We start from the raw sequence: 20,071 nt of genomic DNA, 5'->3' as shown, positions 1-20,071 counted from the left end.
GGGAGTAGCCCCCAAGCATCACTGGGTGTGACTCCTACACACACACACACACACACACACACACACACACACCCCTGAAATAAAACAGTGGTTTTTGGTCAGTAAAGGACCACAGGGGCCAGGACGATAGTACAGTGGGTAGGGCATTTGCCTTCCACGTGGCCGACCCGGGTTCGATCCCTGGCATCCCTTATGGTCCCCTGAGTATGGCCACGAGTAATTCCTGAGTGCAGAGCCAGGAGTAACCCCTGAGCATCGCTGGGTGTGACCCCCCCCAAAAAAAACCAGAATCGCATAGATGATCATCCATTAAGCTCCCTCAAATCGCCTCTTCTTTGGGGTTTCCTTATCTACCAACGACCTGCGTGGCTTCAGAAGGAAAGAGGTAGTCACACCCGGTGGTGCTCAGGGCTGACTCCTGGCTCTGTGCTCAGGAATCACTTCTGGTGAGGCTCAGGGAACCATGTGCAGTGCTGGGGATCAAACCAGGGTCTGCCAGTGCCAGAAGCCGTGTGCTCTGCCTCTGACACCCGATCGGTGTAGGCTCCCCTAACCTACCCCTCGGAAGCTGCCTCGTTCCAAGTCGCTGGGAACTTTGCTCGTTTTAGCACCAAATATCCCCCATTTCCCACCCCCACCCAGAGTCCCAGGGAATGGCCCCTCCCACACACACACATTAGGGAGAGTGGCTCATAACCCAGGGCACAGACGTCACAGCCCGGAGGGAGGCAAGAGGAATACAGACCCCCAAGTGGCTGCCGTTGCCCACCTGCTCACCAGCTGAGTGACCTGTGCTCGGTTTAGATCCGTCTCCGCATTTCTATTCGCATCAAAGATCACGGCTTCAGCTTCTTCCTTTTTTTTTTTTTTAAAGGGAGGAAAGCACACACACATATTTAGTATGCCTTTCATGTCCCATGGATTCTTCCTAAGGAAGGTAGCCTCAAAGAAATGGCGAGGACAATTTGCTTTTTTTCCTGTTAGGTTGGACCGAGAGAAGAGAGAGGGATAGTGGCTGAGGTGCGTTGGCGGGACTGAGGAATAAGGGTGATCTCACAGGGCGGCGTCTTTCTGTCCTGCAACAATGTGCTTGCTATCTGGCAAAGGTGGTGGTGGGGGGGGGTGGGGTCCTGCACAAGGACATTCCATCTGTCAAGAGTGTGATACTGGCATGTAACTGACATGTGACATCATGTCCCGGTCAGGCGTTCTGGATTAAGATTGGAGAGTTGTGGTCACGTGATCAACACCTTTTCCCCCCACCCCCACCCCGCAGCTAAGTCTTTCATCAACCGTAGCTATGAAACGTTTGTGTCTTGTGGTGAGCAGTTTAAAGAACTTTAAAGCACTTTTCAGCAACTTTCAAATCTGTAATACAGCGTAATTAGGCTGTGCATGACATTCTCTGACTTTTTTTTATAACTGGAAATGCTTTGGGTCCCCTTCACCTCCCCTCTATCGCCTGTCTCATAAGCACCAGTTTGTGTCTATGAGCTTTTTATTTTTCAAATTTAACATAAAAGTGAGAACCTCCAAGCGCCGGAACAATAGTCTGGTGGGGATGGCACATGCTTTGCACGCAGCTGACCCTGATTAGATCCCTGGCACCTCATCTGGCATTCTGAGCCCCGCCAGGAGTGCTCCTTGAGCACAGAGCCAGGAGTGCTCCCTGAACACTGCTGGGTGTGGCCCCCAAACAAAATTAAGTGTTTGTCTTTCTAACTTATTTTACTTAAAATACTGGACCTCAAAACTCACCTATATGTGTTGCAAATGACAGGACTTCCTTTTTTTTTTTTTTTGCTAGGGCTGAAAAATACTTCATTGCATATACCTTTTCCCTCCATTCATTCATTCATTCATCATTTCATTTCATTTCATCATCCTGTTACTCTTCGATTGCCTCGAGCAGGCCCCAGTAACGTCTCTTTCATCCTAGTCCTGAGATTATATTCAAGACTCTTTAGGAGAATGAGACCCATCATTGTTACTGGTATTTGGCATATTTGGTACGCCACGGGGAGTTTGCCAGACTCTCCCCTGTGGGCAGGCTACATTCAATAGCCTGCAAGTTTGTCCAAAGTATGAATGAGACAATAAGATGTCATAAAAAAAGTTTGGATAAGATGTCCCAATAATATTCTTTGTTAATTGAGTAAACCTTAATTCCAACTGCCAGTTTTTAATGTTTAAGAGCTAATAATAGTATATTCATTCATCATGTCTATTCATTTGTTCCTACATCCGGACTATTGTAAATAATACTCAACAGACACGGGGATGCAGAGTAACTTCTTACTTTAGACTCCACGATTCCAGGGGCTGAGGCTGGGGCGGGGGACAGAGTACATTCCTCGCATATATACCAGGGCTGACGGGGAGGCGGGGAGGGAGTCAATCATTCAAGCACAAGTCTGGGGAGATAGCACTGCAGGTAGAGCACTTGCCTTGTGTGCAGCCAACCTGGGTTCAATCTCTGGAGCCCCATATGGTCCCTTGAACATGGCCCGGAGTGACACCTGAGTGCCGAACCAGAAGAAGGTCTGAGCACGGTTTTGGGGTGTGACCCAAATCAAAGATCAAAAAAAAATCAATTATCTTTTCTTTCATTGACAAATCTTATTGTTTTATTTTTACAAATTTCAGAAAATACAGTGTATATTCACTAAAAATAAAATTACGAGGGGGCCTCATGCAGCGGCTCTCTCTCTGCTGCCTGCGTTCGGTAATCTTGGGCTTCTTTCCCCACCCCAGGGAGATGGATGGCGATGGGAGGATGAAGGAAGGAAACGAGGGCCAGCCTGGTTGGTGTCAGTGGCAGTTTATTCCATTCCCATCTCCGTTCTCCTCTGATTCTCCTCCTGCTTCTTCCTCCCCCATGCTACTTCATTCTCCTTCTTGATCCCACTTCATCCTCCTTCTCACTCTGGATCCCCCAGCCCCCTCTTACAGCCTACTTAAATGCCCAAGCATGAGGGGTTGGGGTTTACACATAGGTGTGGTCACAATCAGTAGGGGTAAAGTTCTTTCCCTCCGGGGATGCTGCTTCTAGGACAGACACTCTTTCAGTAGGAGGACCCGCCCAAGGGTGGAATCCCAATGGGTGCGTTTCTTCTCTCCTTGTCCAACAAACATATAAACATTCATAATATTAATCATTTTGTATGGACACAATAAGAGATACATTAAGCTCATAGAATTGCTCTCCTGGGGTCATCTCGATCTCAGACTACAGTGCTCAGGCCAGATCAGTCTTTTCTTAACCCTAGCAGGGTCCTAATCTCGTCGTTACTTTTGGATCATGACAGAATTTGTCCATGACCATGCTCTCAACTTATAGTTGAATATCGTGGTGCTTTGGCCTGACCCATTTAGGTGCCAGGGTAGCTCACAGCTTGCCCTGGCTCCATTCAGTCCCTCATCGGGACCCTGCTTTGGGGGTGCTAGGAACTAAGGGCAACTGAGGCGTAAGTCGAGGAAGCAGATGCCCTGGAGTACAGATTGTTTGGAGACAATTTACTCCCAAGTTACAAAAGCATAATATTAACTGTCTTCCTGCGTCTATGCAAAAAAGGACATTGCTCTAAAGTAAACTATTCAAGACATAAGGAGAGGAGAAAGGCAATATTTCACTCATACATATAAAATCATAGATTTCTGAGGAATCTGACCTTACAAGTTAACAGAGTCTAATTACGGGGAAAAGGTGATAGACCGGTTGGGGAAGGGCGCATAGAGAAGAGTTTACAGATAAACACAGTGGAATGGAGGTGCTTCAGGAGCACCGTGATGGGTATCACCCGATAAACCTAAGCTCCCTCTGGCAAGGGAGAAAGGACAAACCAATGTTATCCTACAATACAGAAGAAAGCAGAGGCTGGAGAGATAGTACAGGGCTAGAGCACTTGCCTGGAATGTGGGCCAACCCCAGTTTGATTCCCTGGCACTATATATATATATATATATATATATATATATATATATATATATGGTCCCCCGAGACCTGACAGGAGTGATTCTTGAGCAGAGCTAGGAGTGATCCCTGAGCACAGAACTGGGACTGATTCCTGAGCACTGAGCCAGGAGTAATCCCTGCGCACAGAACCAGAAGTTACATCCTGAGCATGGCTGGGAGTGACCCAAACCACACACACACACACACACACACATACACATACATGCTTGTGCACACATGTACACATAGTGCAGACACATGCACACACACCCACATGCTCACACATGTATGCACATACACATGTATCCATGCATGCATACACACACGTGTGCTTGTAGGATGGGGTATGTTCCCATCCACACATCATCAAGCCTTTGCTGCACCGAGTCCCAGAGTCCCAGAGCAGAGGAAGCTCCCTAGGCAGCCGGGCCTGAGTTTCTCAGATGAAGAAGCCCCCCACCCTGACTGGTCACGTCTCAGCTTCCGGCCCCTGGGAAGCAGAGGACCCAGGCCAGCCACCCCAGGAGCACCGCAAGGTGGCAGCTCTTGTGGGGACTGAAAGTTTACCACTAAGCACTAAGCCCTCTCGATGGGTCCCTTAGCCAGTGGTCTGCTCTGGGGAGGACCCCACAGGGAGAGACTCACATCCGCCGTCCATTCCCCGCCTTTTCTTTTTTTGAAGTTTTCAGAGTTTACTTGCAAATAGAACTGAACAAATTGCAAAGATTTGCCTGCGACATTGGGTATTGCACCAGGGAATTGCCTGACATTCACGGGGCGGAAAGCAGCTTCCTGCTGTCACGGGCTTGGCTTTGATGGCAGGGGGTGGGGTGGCCAAGCCGGCTGGAACCGTAGGGCCACGATGCTTGGGCCGCGATGATGTACGTCTCGCACAGAGCATTCTCTGCCTTCTGACCAGAGCCCACACACAGTCAGACTGAGCTGGACGGGGACAAACGCCAAGTCCTCGGGGCAAACTGAAGTCCCAAAGCTGGCAGGGGCCAGGACAGCCTCAGGGCCCGAGCTCAGGTGCCCTGGACAGCAGCGGGTCCAGGGCAGGGGTGGCTGGCCGGGCTGCTGGGCTGGAGCCAAAGTGCAGGGAAGTGGACTCAACCCAGAGGAGGGAGGAGGAGCACTGTGCCTGAACAGGATGTGGATGAGGACGGCCGCGGGAGTCAGGGCTGAGACAACAGGGGTCCTCCCCGTTCCTCCGCTTTCCTCACTGGGGTGGGCCCAGGCTCCCTGAAGCCGGGAGGAGGGCAGCTGTGGGCCAGTGGGTTAAGTCGCTCTCCATAACCCCCCTACTCTCGTGTGAAGTCTTGGGGTGACGCGGCACCTCTATTCTGGGATTCTAAGTGGCAGCCGTGGGTGCCATTTCGTGGAGGCACTTCCAGGAAGCTGCGGCGTGGGGAGGCAGGGTGGTCCCCTGCTGGGAGGTGGGGTGTGCCATCCTCCCCCAGGAGCGGCACCCCGACCTGTGAGGCAGCTCCCCACGCTGTCTCTGGCAGCTCCCCAGAAAACATGGCTCCTCCCTCCATGTCCGGGTCCTGGCGCTGACGGAGCGTTGGGGGAGCTGGACGGTCTCAGGGCCCCACTGGCAGGGCCAGGCTGCACCAGACACCCGGCTGGGTCTTCCTTTCGGGGCCTGCGGGTAGCCCTTGGCGCCCGGGCACCTCCCCCAACGCGACCTTCCCCTCTCTCTCCCTCTCATGGTCCCTCCGTATGCTGTGTCCCAGGGCTGAGACTGTCCCCTTACTTCCTACTCTTAGTGTCCAAAAAGTGTTGGTTTCATTTAATAACTTAACATCTAATATTTATTCTTTATATGCTTGAATTTTACCCCCCAACCCTCTTTTTCTTGGGTCACACACCCGGCATTGCACAGGGGTTACTCCTCACTCATGCACGCAGGAATTACTCCTGGTGGTGCTGGGGCGCGGGGGGAGGGGGGGACCATATGGGATGCTGAGAATTAAACCCGGGTTGGCCGTGTGCAAGGCAAATGCCCTACCCGCTGTGCTATTGCTCATAACCAGGAATAGATTTTATGCTCACCCTAAAGTGTAAAAGAACTCCCTTTTGCTTACATCTCTAGGACCTGATTTTCAGGACCAGGGGTGAGGCTCCATGGTAGTGAGAAGGGCTGGGGGTGGGGAGAGGAGGGGTGAGGAGAGGAGGGAAAGGGAGGGAAAGGAAAGGAAAGGGAAGGGAAGAGTTAGCAAAGAAGATTGGAGCAAATACCCCAGATGCCTGCTAAAGCTGAGTTTCCGGCAGAATATATAAGCTCGAGGCGGCTTTCTCGTTTCTGCCAAAGTTTGTTTTTCTTTCCCTGTTAGAAAAGAATGCCAACGCCAGCTCATTCCTGGGTGCCTCTGCTAGTTCCTTTTTCAGAGATGTCTGGGTTGTTACAAATGAATTGTTTTTGTTTTTCTGAATAACAAAAGGGTATTCAAAGTTTCATCTGTGGGTTGAATTGTAAAGATAACTGTAAGGTACTGGGAAATGAAGGAAACTGTATGCTGTGTGAACTTCCTCCTACTATTTAAGCAACTATTTAAGTTGTGTTGGATGAGGGTGGCAAGGGCGTTAGTACAGCCGGTAGGGCACTTGCCTTGAACTCGGCCCACCTGGGTTCTATTCCCGGCATCCAATATGGTCCCCCGAGCCTGCCAGGAGTGATTCCTGAACACAGAGCCAGGAGTAAGCCCAAAGCATCACCAGATGTGGCCCCCAAACAAAACAAAAGGATGTATTGGATGATTTCATTGGCAAGATAAGGACACAGCTGGGGCCGGAGAGAAAGCACAGCTGGTCAGGCACTTGCTTTGCATGTGGCCCACCTGGGTTTAATCCCCAGCCTCCCAGATGGTCCCCTGACACCACCAGCAGTGATGCCTGAGTGTAGAGCCAGGAATAACCAGGTATTCCCTCACAACACACACACACACACAACAACAACAACACGGGCACAGCCATGCTCGAGACCGGTTTGGCAGCCTGTTATAAAACAAATCCTGCACCACCCCAGGGTCCAGCAAGGCACAGGGTCCAGCAAGGCACGGCTGAGCATCGATCCCAGGGAAGATCAAGGCTCCCCCCACACCCAGCAAGTGACCACTGTGGCTGGCATCCCTGAGGACAGCAGCCATCACAGGTGTGAGTGGCGGAGCGCTGAGGCAGGCAGGAGAAGCCGCCAGGCAGAGGAAGCAGCGCTGGAGGCAGGGCCCAGCTGGAGTGAGTCTTCGGGAAGCACGCTGGGCGATTGGCCCCAAAGACTCTCCCCGCAGGAGCCCACTGATGAGACCTTCTAGAAACGAAGAGCAAGGGCAGCAGAAACAAGAGCTGGTTTAGGGGTTGCCAGGCGGGCAGGGGCGGGGGTGGCTGTGTAAGGTCTGCAGAGGATGCAGGGAGGGTTGTCTTTTTAAAAAATATATATTTTATAGATTTAGTTCACAATATTTGATTGCATGTAATATTCAAACACCAATCCTACCACCACGACACCTTCCCACCATTGTATTTTGGATGGTTCCATCCCGAACCCCAACCCCTGCCCCAGAGCAGAACTGAAATAATTTATCTTGCATTGTTGGTTATGAAAAACCACTGAAAATACTCCAAAAACATTTCCTGGGAGGAAAGAAGTGTGAAGATTGGTGTGTTTCACACAGGGGCCATTCAGCTCTTGTATGAGATCACTAACAAGTTGTTAAAGGTTGAGCTTTGTGTTTATCTATACATATACACACACATATAAATAGCGCTGTAGCACTGTCTTCATCGATTTGTTTGAGCAGTCCCAGTAACGTGTCCATTGTGAGTCTTGTTACTGTGTTTGGCATATCAAATATGTCATGGGTAGCTTGCCAGACTTTGCTGTGCGGGCGAGATACTCTTGGTAGCTTGCTGGGCACTCCGAGAGGGGCGGAGGAATCGAACCCGGGTCAGCCGAGCCGGCCGCATGCATGGCAAATGCCCTACCAACTGTGCTATCGCTCCAGCTCCTATACGGCTTTGACAGCATATATATATATATATACATATACATATATATATATAATGAGTATGGGTGGTGTGAGGTATGAGTTGTCATGCGACTGCAAATGCTGCTGCATGGTCTAGGAATAAGTTCATTCATGGGTGAGGCTCAGTCTGAGCATGTGGAAAGTGGCCATGAGCTTAGTGATGGTTGAGTTCTGGAGGATTTTGGCTGCTGGGGCTGGGTCCTTGGGGCAGGGAGGGATCTCACCCGCCGGCAGGGGTATCTTGAGCAGTGGAGTGACAGTTCTGGTTTTGCAGGATGTCGCCCTGGTGTGTGTGTGTGTGTGTGTGTGTGTGTGTGTGTGTGTGTGTGTGTGTGTGTGTTGGAAGGGAAGGGAAGGGCTGTTGAGTGTCAAGTGATAAGACCCTTGTGTGAATTTTCACAACGGCGTAGGAATCAACAAAGAGCTTCATGAAAAACATTCCATTCCAAGTCAAGTGGAGGAGCGGAGAGTTGGGATGGGGGTAAGGAACCACCTGGCTTGCTGTGCTCTGGGATCGATCCCAGCCAGGAGTGACCCCCAAGTGCAGAGCCAGGGGCCCCCCCTGAGCACCACCAGGTGTGGTCCAACCCCTCCTCAAATAAAGAAAAATAATGAATGAAAGTCAAGGACAGCTTTTGACTGAGCCAAGTAACGTGAGACCTCAGAGATGTGACCCCGGGTTTGTGCCTGCACCCCCTAAACGGGGGCCTTTACTTTTGGGTACCCGAACCCTCAGTGACACGGGGAGACACACAGCAGTGGCCCTGGGTAAGGGGAATCTGGGGAGAGACTTTACTTTGTTTTTTCTTGACCTCTTGGCGTTGAACCTTCGGCCAACAGTGCCTGTGTGTGATCTGGGGATCTTGTCTCTTTTCTTTTTAATTTCTTAGTTTTGTTTTTGGATCATTGCTGGTGGTATTCAAGACTTACTCGTGGCTCTGCACTCAGGGATCACTCCTGGTGGTGCTCAGGGGTCTCTCTGGTGTGCTGGGGATGGACCCTGGGTCAGCCGTGTGCGAGGCAAATGCCCTACCCACTGAACTATCTCTCCAACCCCCTGGGGGAGAGAGGGATCTTGTTTAGATCCATCAAGTACCCAAATCTGAAGTCAGGCAGGGGGAGGGAGGTGGAGAGGTGGTGGTTGGTGGGCAACGGAAATCTCTCCTGAGCCAGCCCCCGCCACCTTTGGGAAAACATTTATTCTGGGTTCTGAGCATATTCTGGATCCGGGGTGCTGGAGGCCAGGAGGTGGGGGATAGGGCTCCGGCCAGCCTGCCCACCCTGCCATGGGCCCGTTGCTTCTGCTGGATGGGCACAGCACAGGTGTGTATCTGAGGAGACAGTCACTGGGATGGCGAGTTTGAGAGCAGGAAGGTGCCTGATTTCCAGCTGACATCACTGATGCCCCTTCCACCCTCCCCCAACCGTGTTTAGCTCCTGCCCCCTCCAAAACCATCCGGCTTCTTCCCACCCCCCTTCTCTCAACTTCCTCCTCCAGCACAGCCAGGGAGTGGGTCAGTGGGGGGTCAGTCCCGCTGGCCCTGGATGGTCCTGCTCCACAGAGCCCTCCCACAGAGCTCTCCGGTGTGTCCTTACAACACACACCAGGAACCCTACCTTACCTTGGCGACACCACATGTGACCAGTCCCCATGTGTGCCCCTCCTTCCCATCTGATGGTCTCACCTGGGGGTCTCACCTGAGCAGACGCCCACCCAGCCTGGGAGGCGCCCGTGGCAGCCACACTCAAGCCCTTTCCTCCTGTCTCCCAGGGATCTACAAGGGACACTGCTTCCGGATCAACCACTTCCCGGAGGACAATGACTACGACCATGACAGCTCTGAGTACCTCCTGCGTGAGTCCCGAGGATGCGGGTCCTTGTTGGGGGTGGGGAGGTGGCCACAGGGGCCAGGGGCCCCCAGGGGTCGGGTAGGGGAGGGGAGGTGCTCTCCTCTCTCCTCTGTAGCCTCTTGCCACTCTGTTTCTGCACCAGAAATGATGGGCCCAGAGGAGTGGGTTAGGGTCAGGCCAGGACCCCCATGGCTCTGGGACCCACTTGGCTATGAGTCCAGGCAGGGGAAACTGAGGCCTGGAAGAGGGGAGGCGGGAACTGGGTCTCTCTCCCTGCCAGTCTGTCCCTGTCTCTGTTTCTCTCTGTTTCTCTCTGTTTCTCTCTCTCTCACACACACGCACGCACGCACGCATGCACACAGACCGGCTGGGCATGGCCACCTTCGGAGCAGTTGGCGGGCTGCCGTATAGCAAGGGGGTAAAAGGGGTAGGACTCAGGCTGACGCAGGCCAAGCATTTAGGGGTGCGGTATGTACCTCCCCAGCCCTTACCTTATTCTTGAAAGTCGAGAGGTAGCCCAGCACCGAGGCCACCTGTGCACTGCCGGGACAGGAAGGACAGTGGCCTTGGCCCTGTGGATCCCCCTAAGCGGCCCTGGTCCTCGCCTGGTCCTGACACCTCATGTCTGGGCCCCCAGAGAACAAAGGTCGCCCCAGGCTGAGCACTGGACGCTGGCTCTGGCCCGGGGGCGCGTGGGGAGCTGGAGCGGGGAGAGGCGGCGGCATTTTGAAGTCATTTTCCTCCTCGCATCAGCCGAGACTCACGCTGCGCGGCTCGCAGCAGTGACCGCAGGGGGCCGGGCCGGCTTCATTTATGGGGAATCGATTCCTGCTTCGCCGTGCACCTGCTCATGCGGCACTGGGGGTTGGTGTCTCTCTCCCGAAGAGGAGGGACTGGGGTTCTGAGTCAGCTGGAGGAACAGCCTGGGGCAGGGGCGGGAGGGGGAAAGGTCTCTCTGGACCCCTCCTGTACCCCTCCCCACCGCTCCCCCTTCCCAGATACCCCCCCTGCCCGGGGCACCCTTCCTGCTGCCTGCGTACCGCTAAGGCCAGCGCGGGCCGTGTGGTCACACCTGCTGTGTGCAGAGACAGGGACATTGTGGGGGAACCCCGGGTGGGGCCACGTGCCTGGCAGACCCTGTGGCTCAACTCGATGGGGGAAGGCTCAGCTGAACCCCACCCACAACCCACTCTGAACCTGCCTGGGCTGGGGGGACGAGGGGGATGGTGGCTTTGAAGGGACAGTCAGGGCGGCCAGGGCTGGGGGTCCAAGGGTGGGGGATGCCCTGCCCCCGTCCCTCTGTACACAGCAGAAAACGAGTCCTGGACGTTCCCCTTCCCTCCTGGGCCTTGTCCCCGCTCTGTCTGGGGCGCCTTCTCAGGGCCTCGGCCCTGGGCAACCCCGCCGGGGACCAGGAGTGTGTGCACTGTAGGACACCATGTCTGGCCCTCTGTAGAGGGAAGGGGATGAGCACACAACGGGAGCTGACAACCGGGTGCTGGCCGCTCCCCAGCCTGGGGAGCCAGGGGAGGGCACCCAAAGGTGCCACAATGGGCAGGAGCCAGCGTCTGCAGGAAGGAAGGAAGAACAGTCTTAGCCCTTCTCTACCACAGCCCCCCACCCTGAGCTCCACGCTCTTATGCACGGGGTCCCAGGGTCCGAGCAGGGCGGCGCGAAGGTGAGCCAGGTGGGGAAGGCAACTGGCCCAGCCAGCTTCAGCCCCTCCCCTGCCCCACCTGCCCAAGGGCAGGGTGAGGGAAGAGCAGAGGTGGGCTACACCCCCCAGTCACCAGGGACCTCACAGCAGGCAGGAAACCCCCCCCCCCGAGAGAAGGAAGTGTTCTTGGGGGACACTGTGGGGAGACCCGCTGGGCACCGTCACCAGCCCAGAGAGGCCCAAGGTGCCAGCCTTGAGCTCCGGCGGATGGTGGGGAGGGGGTGGTAGAGCAGACCCACCAACCAGGAGGGGCCCTTCCTTGTGGAGCAGGAGGGAGAGCAGCCCCCGAGAGCTCGCGGCCAGTGGGAAAGGGCACTCAAGCTCAGGCAGACGAAGGGGCTGCTCAGCGGTCCCCAGGCTGCCGGTCCCCCATTTTCAGTCCTCTGCCCTCTCAAACGGAGATGCTCTGGAGCGCCAGCTGGGGGTGGCGCTGGCACAGAGGCGGGTTCTGGAGAATTCCTCGCTCACTCACCTCCTCTGGGGCCTTCCACGTGCTGGGGACCGTCTTGGCCCTGTGAGGTTTCACAGGATGCTGAGTGCAGCTGCCTCTTACAGTGACGCCCTGCAGGGAGGGCAGGGATGAGAGAGTTACAGGGAGGGGCTGGGGGTTCCCTACTGCCCACCCCCACACCCTGTCCTCAATGCCGGACTGAGCGTTCCCTGGTTGGTTTGGGATTTGGGCTTGCGGGCCAGAGCTGGTGGGGCTCAGGGCTGACTCCTACGTCTGTGCTCAGAGCTCACCCCTGGTGGTGCTCAGGGGACCTTATGGATGGGACGCTGGGGATCCAAGCCGGGACAGCCGCCGGCGAGACCAGTGTCCACCCACTGTGCTACGGCTCTGGCCCCGAGCTGGACATCCTGAGTCCTCCTGGAAAACTGATACTGAGCCCAGTCACCTCGGGGCTCCTCCCAGGGCACGCAGCACCCCGGAAGCCTCCTTCTCCAAGCAGGTCCCGGGGCTGCCTGTCCATCTGGCACTGACCGGTCACCTCTCACCAGGTCCTGCATTTCGGGTTCAGAGATGGGCCAGGACCCACCGGGGCAGGGGAGGAGGGGCACGAGGCTGCTCGCCAGCTCGGGGTGCGACTGTCCGCAGGAGTGGCCTCGAGGCCGCCCTCCCCCACCCTGGGCACGCTTCCCAAGGCCCCCCGGGGCTGCTGGGAGAGAAGAGCGGCTTTTACGGCCCCCAGACAATCCCCGCTCTGTACCACATACTGGGGGCCTCAGAGCAGGAGACAAACGCGCCCTTCAGAGGCGGGCGGCCCCGGCTCCCCTCAGCTGCTCTAGCCTTGGGTGCCTAGGACCCCCCCATAGACCAGCCAAGCCACGAGGGTCCCCGCAACAGGGTTTCTACTGGGGCTCTGCCCCCCCTCCCCGAACCATCAGTGACCTGTGGAACATAGAGACAATTAAGCCAGGGGCTCTGACCCTGCGCCCCCCACCCCGGCCAGGGGTTAAGAATGAGACCCTCGCGCAGAGCTCCTGCCATGTGCCCCTGAGTCTCCTTTTGCCCAGCCCACACACGGTCTGTGTCCTTGCTCCGTGGCTGGCATGCTGGGTCCCCAGGACTTGACACCCTGCCATCCGCTCTTCCCAGTGTGGGGTCGGGGGTCTCTGATCCCCAAAAGGCAAAGGCCATCGAATGGAGGGTGTATCTCGCAGGGGTGGGGTATCATCTCGGAGTCCCTTCCAGTCGGGACCCTTCCTCTGCTTTCTGAGTCAGCTGTTGGGGCTAAGACTTGAATGAGCATTGGGGGCTGGGGGAGGGGTCACCCACTGGCCCCCAATAAGTATCGCTGCTCTCCCAGAGGGGCTGAGGACCAGAGGGGCTTGCCTGGCACGTGGCTCACCCAGGGTGCGGTCCCCGGAACTGCATATGGTCCCCCGAGTCCTTACCAGAGTGATCCCTGAGCACTAACCGGCATGACTCCCAAACAAACAAAGAAAAACATTTTTTAAGAGGGTCTGGGATGGCTGGAAGTAAGCTGCCCCATATCTCTGCGAGCCAGCAGCCCAGGGGTCAGGGTTGTCGCGGGGCACCTCGATGCCTCTCTGTGGCCCCTGCTCGTCTCCCACCCGCACACTCTGCTCCTCCAGCTTTTCATGCAGCCCCCAAGGGCACGGAGATAAAACTCACCTGCGGAACCCCGGACAATGGACAATGAGGGCCAGTGCCACCCAAGTCCAGGGGCCTCACCCACACATCTCAGAGTCCAGACTGTACCCCTCCATGGAACCTGAGAGCTGGGGGCCTCAGTCCCCCCTCTCGGCCCCCCTCTCCCCACCAGAGCTGCCTCTGCAGATGCCCTCCCCTAGGCTTTGGGGGACTTCCTCCTCCTGAGGGGAGCCCAGGGTGTGTGTGTGTGTGTGTGTGTGTGTGTGTGTGTGTGTGTGTGTGTCTAGGGGGGGCAGGGGGACTCAGCAGGTTGAGCAGTCACAGAGCCTCAGTCTCTAGGGGCCCCGTGGGGATGGTCAGAGTCAGGGGAAGGGCTTGGAGTGGGGGCTGATGACTTATACCCACAGCCACTGCCCACACCCACGGCCACCACCCGTAGCACAGTTAAAACCCTCACCAAGACCACCACCCGAGCCCACAGCCAGCACCCACATCCACGGCCACGGCCACTGCCCACACCATGACCACGGCCTGCGCCCACGGCCACCGTGCTTGGGCACAGCCACGGCCACGCCCACCGCACCCCTGGCCACGCCCACCGCGCCACCGGCCCCCGCCCCCAGGGCTGACTCCCCGCCCCTCCCCGCAGGCATCGTGCGCGCATCCAGCGTCTTCCCCATCCTCAGCACCATCCTGCTGCTGCTGGGGGGGCTCTGCATCGGAGCTGGCCGCTTCTACAGCCGCAGGAACAACATCGTGCTCAGCGCCGGCATCCTCTTCGTGGCCGCAGGTGAGCCCTGGGGTGCTCTGTGAGAGAGGGATGACGGGACGTGGGACCCTCACGCACAGCCTGGTGTGGGGGGGGTGTTGCCCTCTCAAGGATGCTCATTGCCCCCGGGCCGGGGGGGGGGGTGCGGGCAGCGGCAGCTCAGGTGTGGGTGAGGCAGAGTTCTCCTTTAGGGGTGATGCAAAAGTCCCAGAACCAAGTCAAGGGCTTGGGGGCACCCTGGACGCGGGAAATGCTGCAGCCCGCACATCCGGGTTCCCTCTGCATCGCTCCCAAGTCTGCGGTTCGAGGTGAGCACGTCCAGGCCCAGGCCGGCCTCCTTGGCCCCCTGGTGAGCCCAGAACCACCCAGCCAAGAAAGGAATTAAGCAAACGCCAAAAACAGCCAAAATTGGTGAAAGCACGTCAGGAGCTCCAAAGGGCAGCTCTGCTCCAGGGCCGGCATGTCCAGGGGGCTCAAGGCATGGGGGGTTGGCCCTGTCGGGGATGGGGGGAGTGCTGGGGCTGGACATGGCCAGGAAGGAGAGTGAAGGGCACCAGGACCCCGTCTGCCCCCAGTGTGGACCCCAGGCACTCTGAGATCTCCACCTCAAGGGTCCCTCAGAGCCCCGAGGGGGACAGTCTGGGGCCTCTGGCCACTGCAGCTGAGGGGAAGGCGGAGGACACAGGTGGCTCCTGCATGGGTGGTCACCAGCCCAGAGCTCAGGGGAACCCGGAAGGAAGCAGGGCAAAGGAAACAGACCCACCCACACATGTTCTGGGGTGTGTGAGTCCAGGAGTGAGAGAGAGATGGCGAGCGTGGGAAGGAACCCAGAGCCTGGAAGAGAGCACAGGGGCCTGGGGCCTCTTCTTGCACACAGCTCACCTGGTTCCATCCCCAGCACCCACCTGGGCTCTGAGCAACAGCCAGGAGTGATCCCTGAGCACTGCCGGGTGTAGCCCCAAAACAGAAGAAATGAGGGAAAGGAGATAAGAAAAGAGGGGGGGAGGGGAGAGGAGAGGAGAGAGGTGGGGAGAGGAGAGTTAGGAGACAGGAGGGGAGAGAGGAAAGAGGAGGGGAGAGGAGTAGAGGGAAGAGGGGATGGGAGAGAAGAGCAAAGAGGGAAGGGGAGAGTGAAAAGGGGAGGGGAGGAGAAGAGAGGGAAGGAGAGGAGAGGAGGGAGGAGGGGAGGAGAGGAGAGGAAAGAGGAGAGGAGACAGGAGGTGAAGAGAGGGGAGGGGAGGGGAGAGGAGAGGAAAAGGGGGAAGGAGAAGAGAGGAGAAGAGGAGAGGAGAGGGGAGAGAGGAAAGGAGAGGAGGGGAGGGGAGGGGAGAGAGGAGAGGAGAGAGGAGGGGAGGAGAAAAGAGGGGAAGGGAGAAGAGGGGAGGGGAAGAGAGAGGAGGAAGGAGAGAGGAAGGGAGAAGAGGGGAGGGGGAGAGGAGGGGAGGGGGAGGATAGGAGAGGGGAGGAGGGGAGGGGAGGAGAGGTGCCCTCAGAACTCCTCGGGAGGGTCCGTGGCAGCTCACAGCCTGTTTTCTTGTCCCTATCCGAACACTTGTAGCACTTTTGGGGTCCCGTCGGGGGCCACACCCAGCCATCCTCAGGGTCCCTTCCTGGCGGGGTTCGGGACCAGGCCGGGGCTCAGGGATCTAACTCGCCCGGGACCCTTGGCCTGACCCCGCCCTCCCCGCAGGCCTCAGCAACATCATCGGCATCATCGTGTACATCTCCAGCAACACGGGCGACCCCAGCGACAAGCGGGACGAGGACAAGAAGAACCACTACAACTACGGCTGGTCCTTCTACTTCGGCGCGCTGTCCTTCATCGTGGCCGAGACGGTGGGCGTGCTGGCCGTGAACATCTACATCGAGCGCAACAAGGAGCTGCGCTTCCACGCGCGGCGCCAGCTGCTGCCCGCGCCCGCCTCGGCCTCGCCCTACGCGCGGATGCCCAGCTACCGGCCCCGGCGCCGGCGCTCGCGCTCCAGCTCGCGCTCCACCGACGCCTCGCCGTCGCGGGACGCGTCCCCGCTGGGCCTGAAGCTGGCGGGCGCCATCCCCATGGGCGAGCTGTCCATGTACACGCTGGCCCGGGAGCCGCTCAAGGTCACCACCACGGCCAGCTACAGCCCCGAGCGGGACGCGGGCTTCCTGCAGGTGCACGACTTCTTCCAGCAGGAGCTCAAGGGCGGCCTGCACGTGAGCATGCTCAACCGACGGACCACGCCCGTGTGAGCCCGCCGCGCCCCCGCCACCCTGCCCATGCCCAACAGGAACCGGAGGCGGCCACCCCCACCCCACCCCACCCCACCCCACCCCGCTGGGCTCCGGGCGGCTCGGCGGGCAGCGGGAGGTGGACTTCTTCTCCCCACGCCCTCCCCCAAACGGGGTTGTGCACCCCAGTCCTCCCTCCCCGGGGGGTTCCCACGTCCCCCCAGGAGGCCCGCCAGCTCTCTGAGGTCACGTGCCTGGACTCCCCCACCCCCACCTGCCTCTCTTAGAAGCCAGTCTGGCCGGGAAAGGGGTCCACGGGGGCCTCTTTTCTTCCCGGCTGGGCCTGGACCCACGTCGGGAGGGTCCTGCAGACACCCCGGGGCCTTGGGACATTGGCCAGTGCCCTCAATAACCCCCCCTCCCCGTGTGTGTGCGTGAGCCTGACGCAAAGAATACCCCGCGGGCCCTCTCCCACTGCTCCCCCCCCTCTCTCTTTCTTTCTCTCTCTGTGATTGGGGGGTGGACTCAGCCAAGGCCTGTCCACCCCCCAGGACTGGGTGGCATCCCCAAGTCACTGAGGCCGCCCCTCCTCCAGGAAGCTCCTGCCTATCCGGGAAAGGACCGAGTCCTCCAGAGTCCAGAACGTTCCACAAGGCAGAAGAAGGGGAAATGGCCTGTGGCCTCTTGCTGCGTCCCTGCCCACAGGTCTGAGGAGGGGCTCTGACCCCCACCCCTGCCCACACCCCCTCGCTGGTGGTGGGTCACCGGAACCTGGACTTCTGGGCCAGACAGGGGCCCCGGAGCAGAGCCAACACCCCTCTCCTCCATGGTTCTTCACTGTGGCTGACGGGATGGCCTCCAGGGAGCGAGTCTTAGAGCCAACCTCCCTCCCAGGCCCGTGGTTGTAATTTATTCTGCCCTCCGACACCCCCACCCCCCAAGGGCTAGGAGGAAGTTGGGGTGGCAGGGCCGAGGGCTGGGGGGGAAGGCTCAGCTCTGGGGGGTGGACGTGCCCAACGGGCCTCCAGCAGATGGAGGAGGCTGCCGGCCGGGTTCGGAGGAAGCCTCTCGAGCACGGGGCCCCCCTTTTCTACGACACGCGTGCTTTCTACAGAGAAACCGTTTCTTACTTTTCGAGACTTTGTGATCCCTCAGCAGTTGTCCGTGGCCTCTTGGCGGTGAGCGGCCAGTTCTTACCTCAACAACCTGCTCAGAGTCCCGGGCGGACCCCAAGTTCAGGACCCTGGTGGAGGCCAAGGTCCCCCATCCCGTGCCTCCTGCTAGCCGCACTGGGGGTCCCTGCCTGGCCCTGGGCTGAGGTGGCTGTGAGCCTCATCTGACCCAGCACGCACATGGGGGGGGGCAAGTGTCAGCTCTGCCCCTGCTGTGGCTGTCCCGTCCTGTCCAGCCCGCCCCTGACCCCCTCCAGCCAGCCCCAGGCCGTCCACGGGTCACCCCCGCCAAGGGGCCTGAGACACACTCTGTCCCCCCAAACACAGCCTTGTGCCCCCCCCACCAGAAGTGTGTTATTCAGGGAAGGCCGGAGGGGGCGCGAACCCCACTTTGGGCAGTGCCCACAGTGCTGCGCTAGGGAGCCAGAGGGCAGCAGGGAGGGCAGAGCCTCCCTGTGGTCTGGCCCCCCTGAGCCTCATCCCTCCCTCTCCCTTCCCTTCCCCTCTCCCATCTCCTTTTCCCCTTCCTTCCTTCCTTCCTTCCTTCCTCCCTTCCTCCCCTCCTCCTCCTCTCCTCTTCCTTCCCCTCCCATCTCCTTTCCTCCCTCCCCCCCCCTCTCTCCTTCCCTCTTCCTTCCCCGTCCCTCCTCCTCTCTGCTCTCCCTGGCAGGGTCTAAGGCTATCCGCTTCCCCCTCTCCACCCTAAGCCTTGTGCCCATGGGGGCGTGAGATGGCCCGCGCCCACCTTTCTTCTCTGCCTAGCTCACCACCCTCGTGTGACACCCACCCAGACGCCCCTCTCCCCACCGTTAAGCCCCTGTGACTTCTGTATCTACTGCTGGTTTGGGGTTGTTCGTTCTGTCTTTTTTTTTTTAATTAAATAAAAATGTTTTTAAAATAGTCTCCGGGCTTTGCAGGAGGAGGGCGGCGCTGCCCCTCTGGCCCCTGTGGACAGGGGTAAACAGTGACCAGGGGTGGGGAGAGGGTTCTGGGGAGCAGGCTGCAGGCTTTAGCTATCCCAGGCGCTCCCACCTAGCACAGGTGCAGGTTACTCTGTCGAGGGGCCCCACAGGTGGGCTGGAGGCCATAGAGGGTGGGGGCAGGCGGGCGGGTGGATCTCGGAAGGATGAAAGCTGGTGAGTGAGGACAGGTGAGGACCAAGGGGGCAGCGGAGGGAGCCGAGGAGCAGCAGGTGGCCAGGGACAGGTAAAGGCAGCGGGGAGGGCACTGACCCTCAGGCGGTTGACCCGGGTTCAATCCCCAGAACCCTCCAGGGTTCCTTAAACCCTGCCAGGAGTCATCCCTGAGCACAGAGCCAGGAGTCAGCCCTGACACCACCAGCTATTGCCTGAAAATACAAACAACAGCAATAAGAAGAATGATGGCCGGGCTGAGAAGCCATGTGCTGGTCCCATCTCACATGGAGGGGAACTGAGGCACGGAATCCTCAGAAGGTTGGGCCAGGCCACAGAGCCACAGGGAAGGCACAGCCAAAGCCCTCGCGGCTTCTCAGGAGCTGCTTCCGGGCCACATGCATCAGATTTTTCGTCGGGGCTCCTGGGCCCTCCCTTCCAGAAACAGCAGTCCGGGGTGAAGAAGGAAATGGGAGAGTTGGGTGGGGGTGCACCAAGGGGTGCCTTTGTCCTGGCTTTGGAACCCAACTGTGGTGGGAATCGTGCAAAGGCATTCGAAGAGTAGAAGAATCGGTCCTGAAAAACCCACCATCCCACGGGGCTCGGTTCCGGTGCCTCCTCCCCCTACCACGGGCCGGGGGGTGGGGGGGAGAGGGTCCCCCAGCTCCCACCGGAGAAAAGTCGCCCTGCTGAAGCTTGTTGGAAGAAGCAATGAACCTATTGCGCCTTTCACCATCCTACAGGGCTTTCTGGATGGATGATGGGCAGCGAGTTTCCCCGGATGGGGTGTTCTAGAACACCCGTGGAGGCTGAGCCCCCACCTCTATCCCCATGCCAGGCCCTGGGCAAGCCATGCCCACTGCTCGTTGTCACCTTCTGCTTCCCCAGCTGATGCCCGCCCTTTCTCCAAATTAGGCTGCAGCCTGGGCGTCCTCACACAGCTACCCGGCTGCGATGCTGTCACTCCTGCCCCCAACCTGGACAGTGCTGGCACCGGCCAGGCCTCAGCCGTCTCCTGTGGCTCTGAGCTGGAGTCCCCGGAGAAGAAGCCTAGCGGGGAGAAAGATGCCTGTGTCCCTGCTTTAGCAGCCCTGGTGGCCCAGCCCTAGAGAGTGGGGGGAC

General features: G+C 58.2%; 1 protein-coding gene across 2 annotated transcripts in view; it reads left to right on the top strand.

Annotated features, from left to right (window-relative positions):
• The window catches only part of CACNG4 (calcium voltage-gated channel auxiliary subunit gamma 4), a 51,886-nt gene extending 35,201 nt beyond the window's left edge, over window positions 1-16,685 (top strand). For both annotated transcript variants that reach the window (XM_056127388.1, XM_056127387.1), the window contains 3 exons: window positions 9,752-9,835; window positions 14,314-14,454; window positions 16,124-16,685. In XM_056127388.1, coding sequence (XP_055983363.1) covers window positions 9,752-9,835; window positions 14,314-14,454; window positions 16,124-16,665 — 767 coding nt within the window. In that variant the 3' untranslated portion in view covers window positions 16,666-16,685. The remainder of the gene's footprint in view (window positions 1-9,751; window positions 9,836-14,313; window positions 14,455-16,123) is intronic.
• Window positions 16,686-20,071: the final 3,386 nt, after the last annotated feature.

The sequence above is a fragment of the Sorex fumeus genome, unplaced genomic scaffold, assembly GCF_029834395.1.
Source record: "Sorex fumeus unplaced genomic scaffold, SorFum_2.1 ptg000063l, whole genome shotgun sequence".
Lineage (NCBI taxonomy): Eukaryota > Metazoa > Chordata > Mammalia > Eulipotyphla > Soricidae > Sorex > Sorex fumeus.
This window is presented reverse-complemented; position numbering and strand designations above follow the sequence as displayed.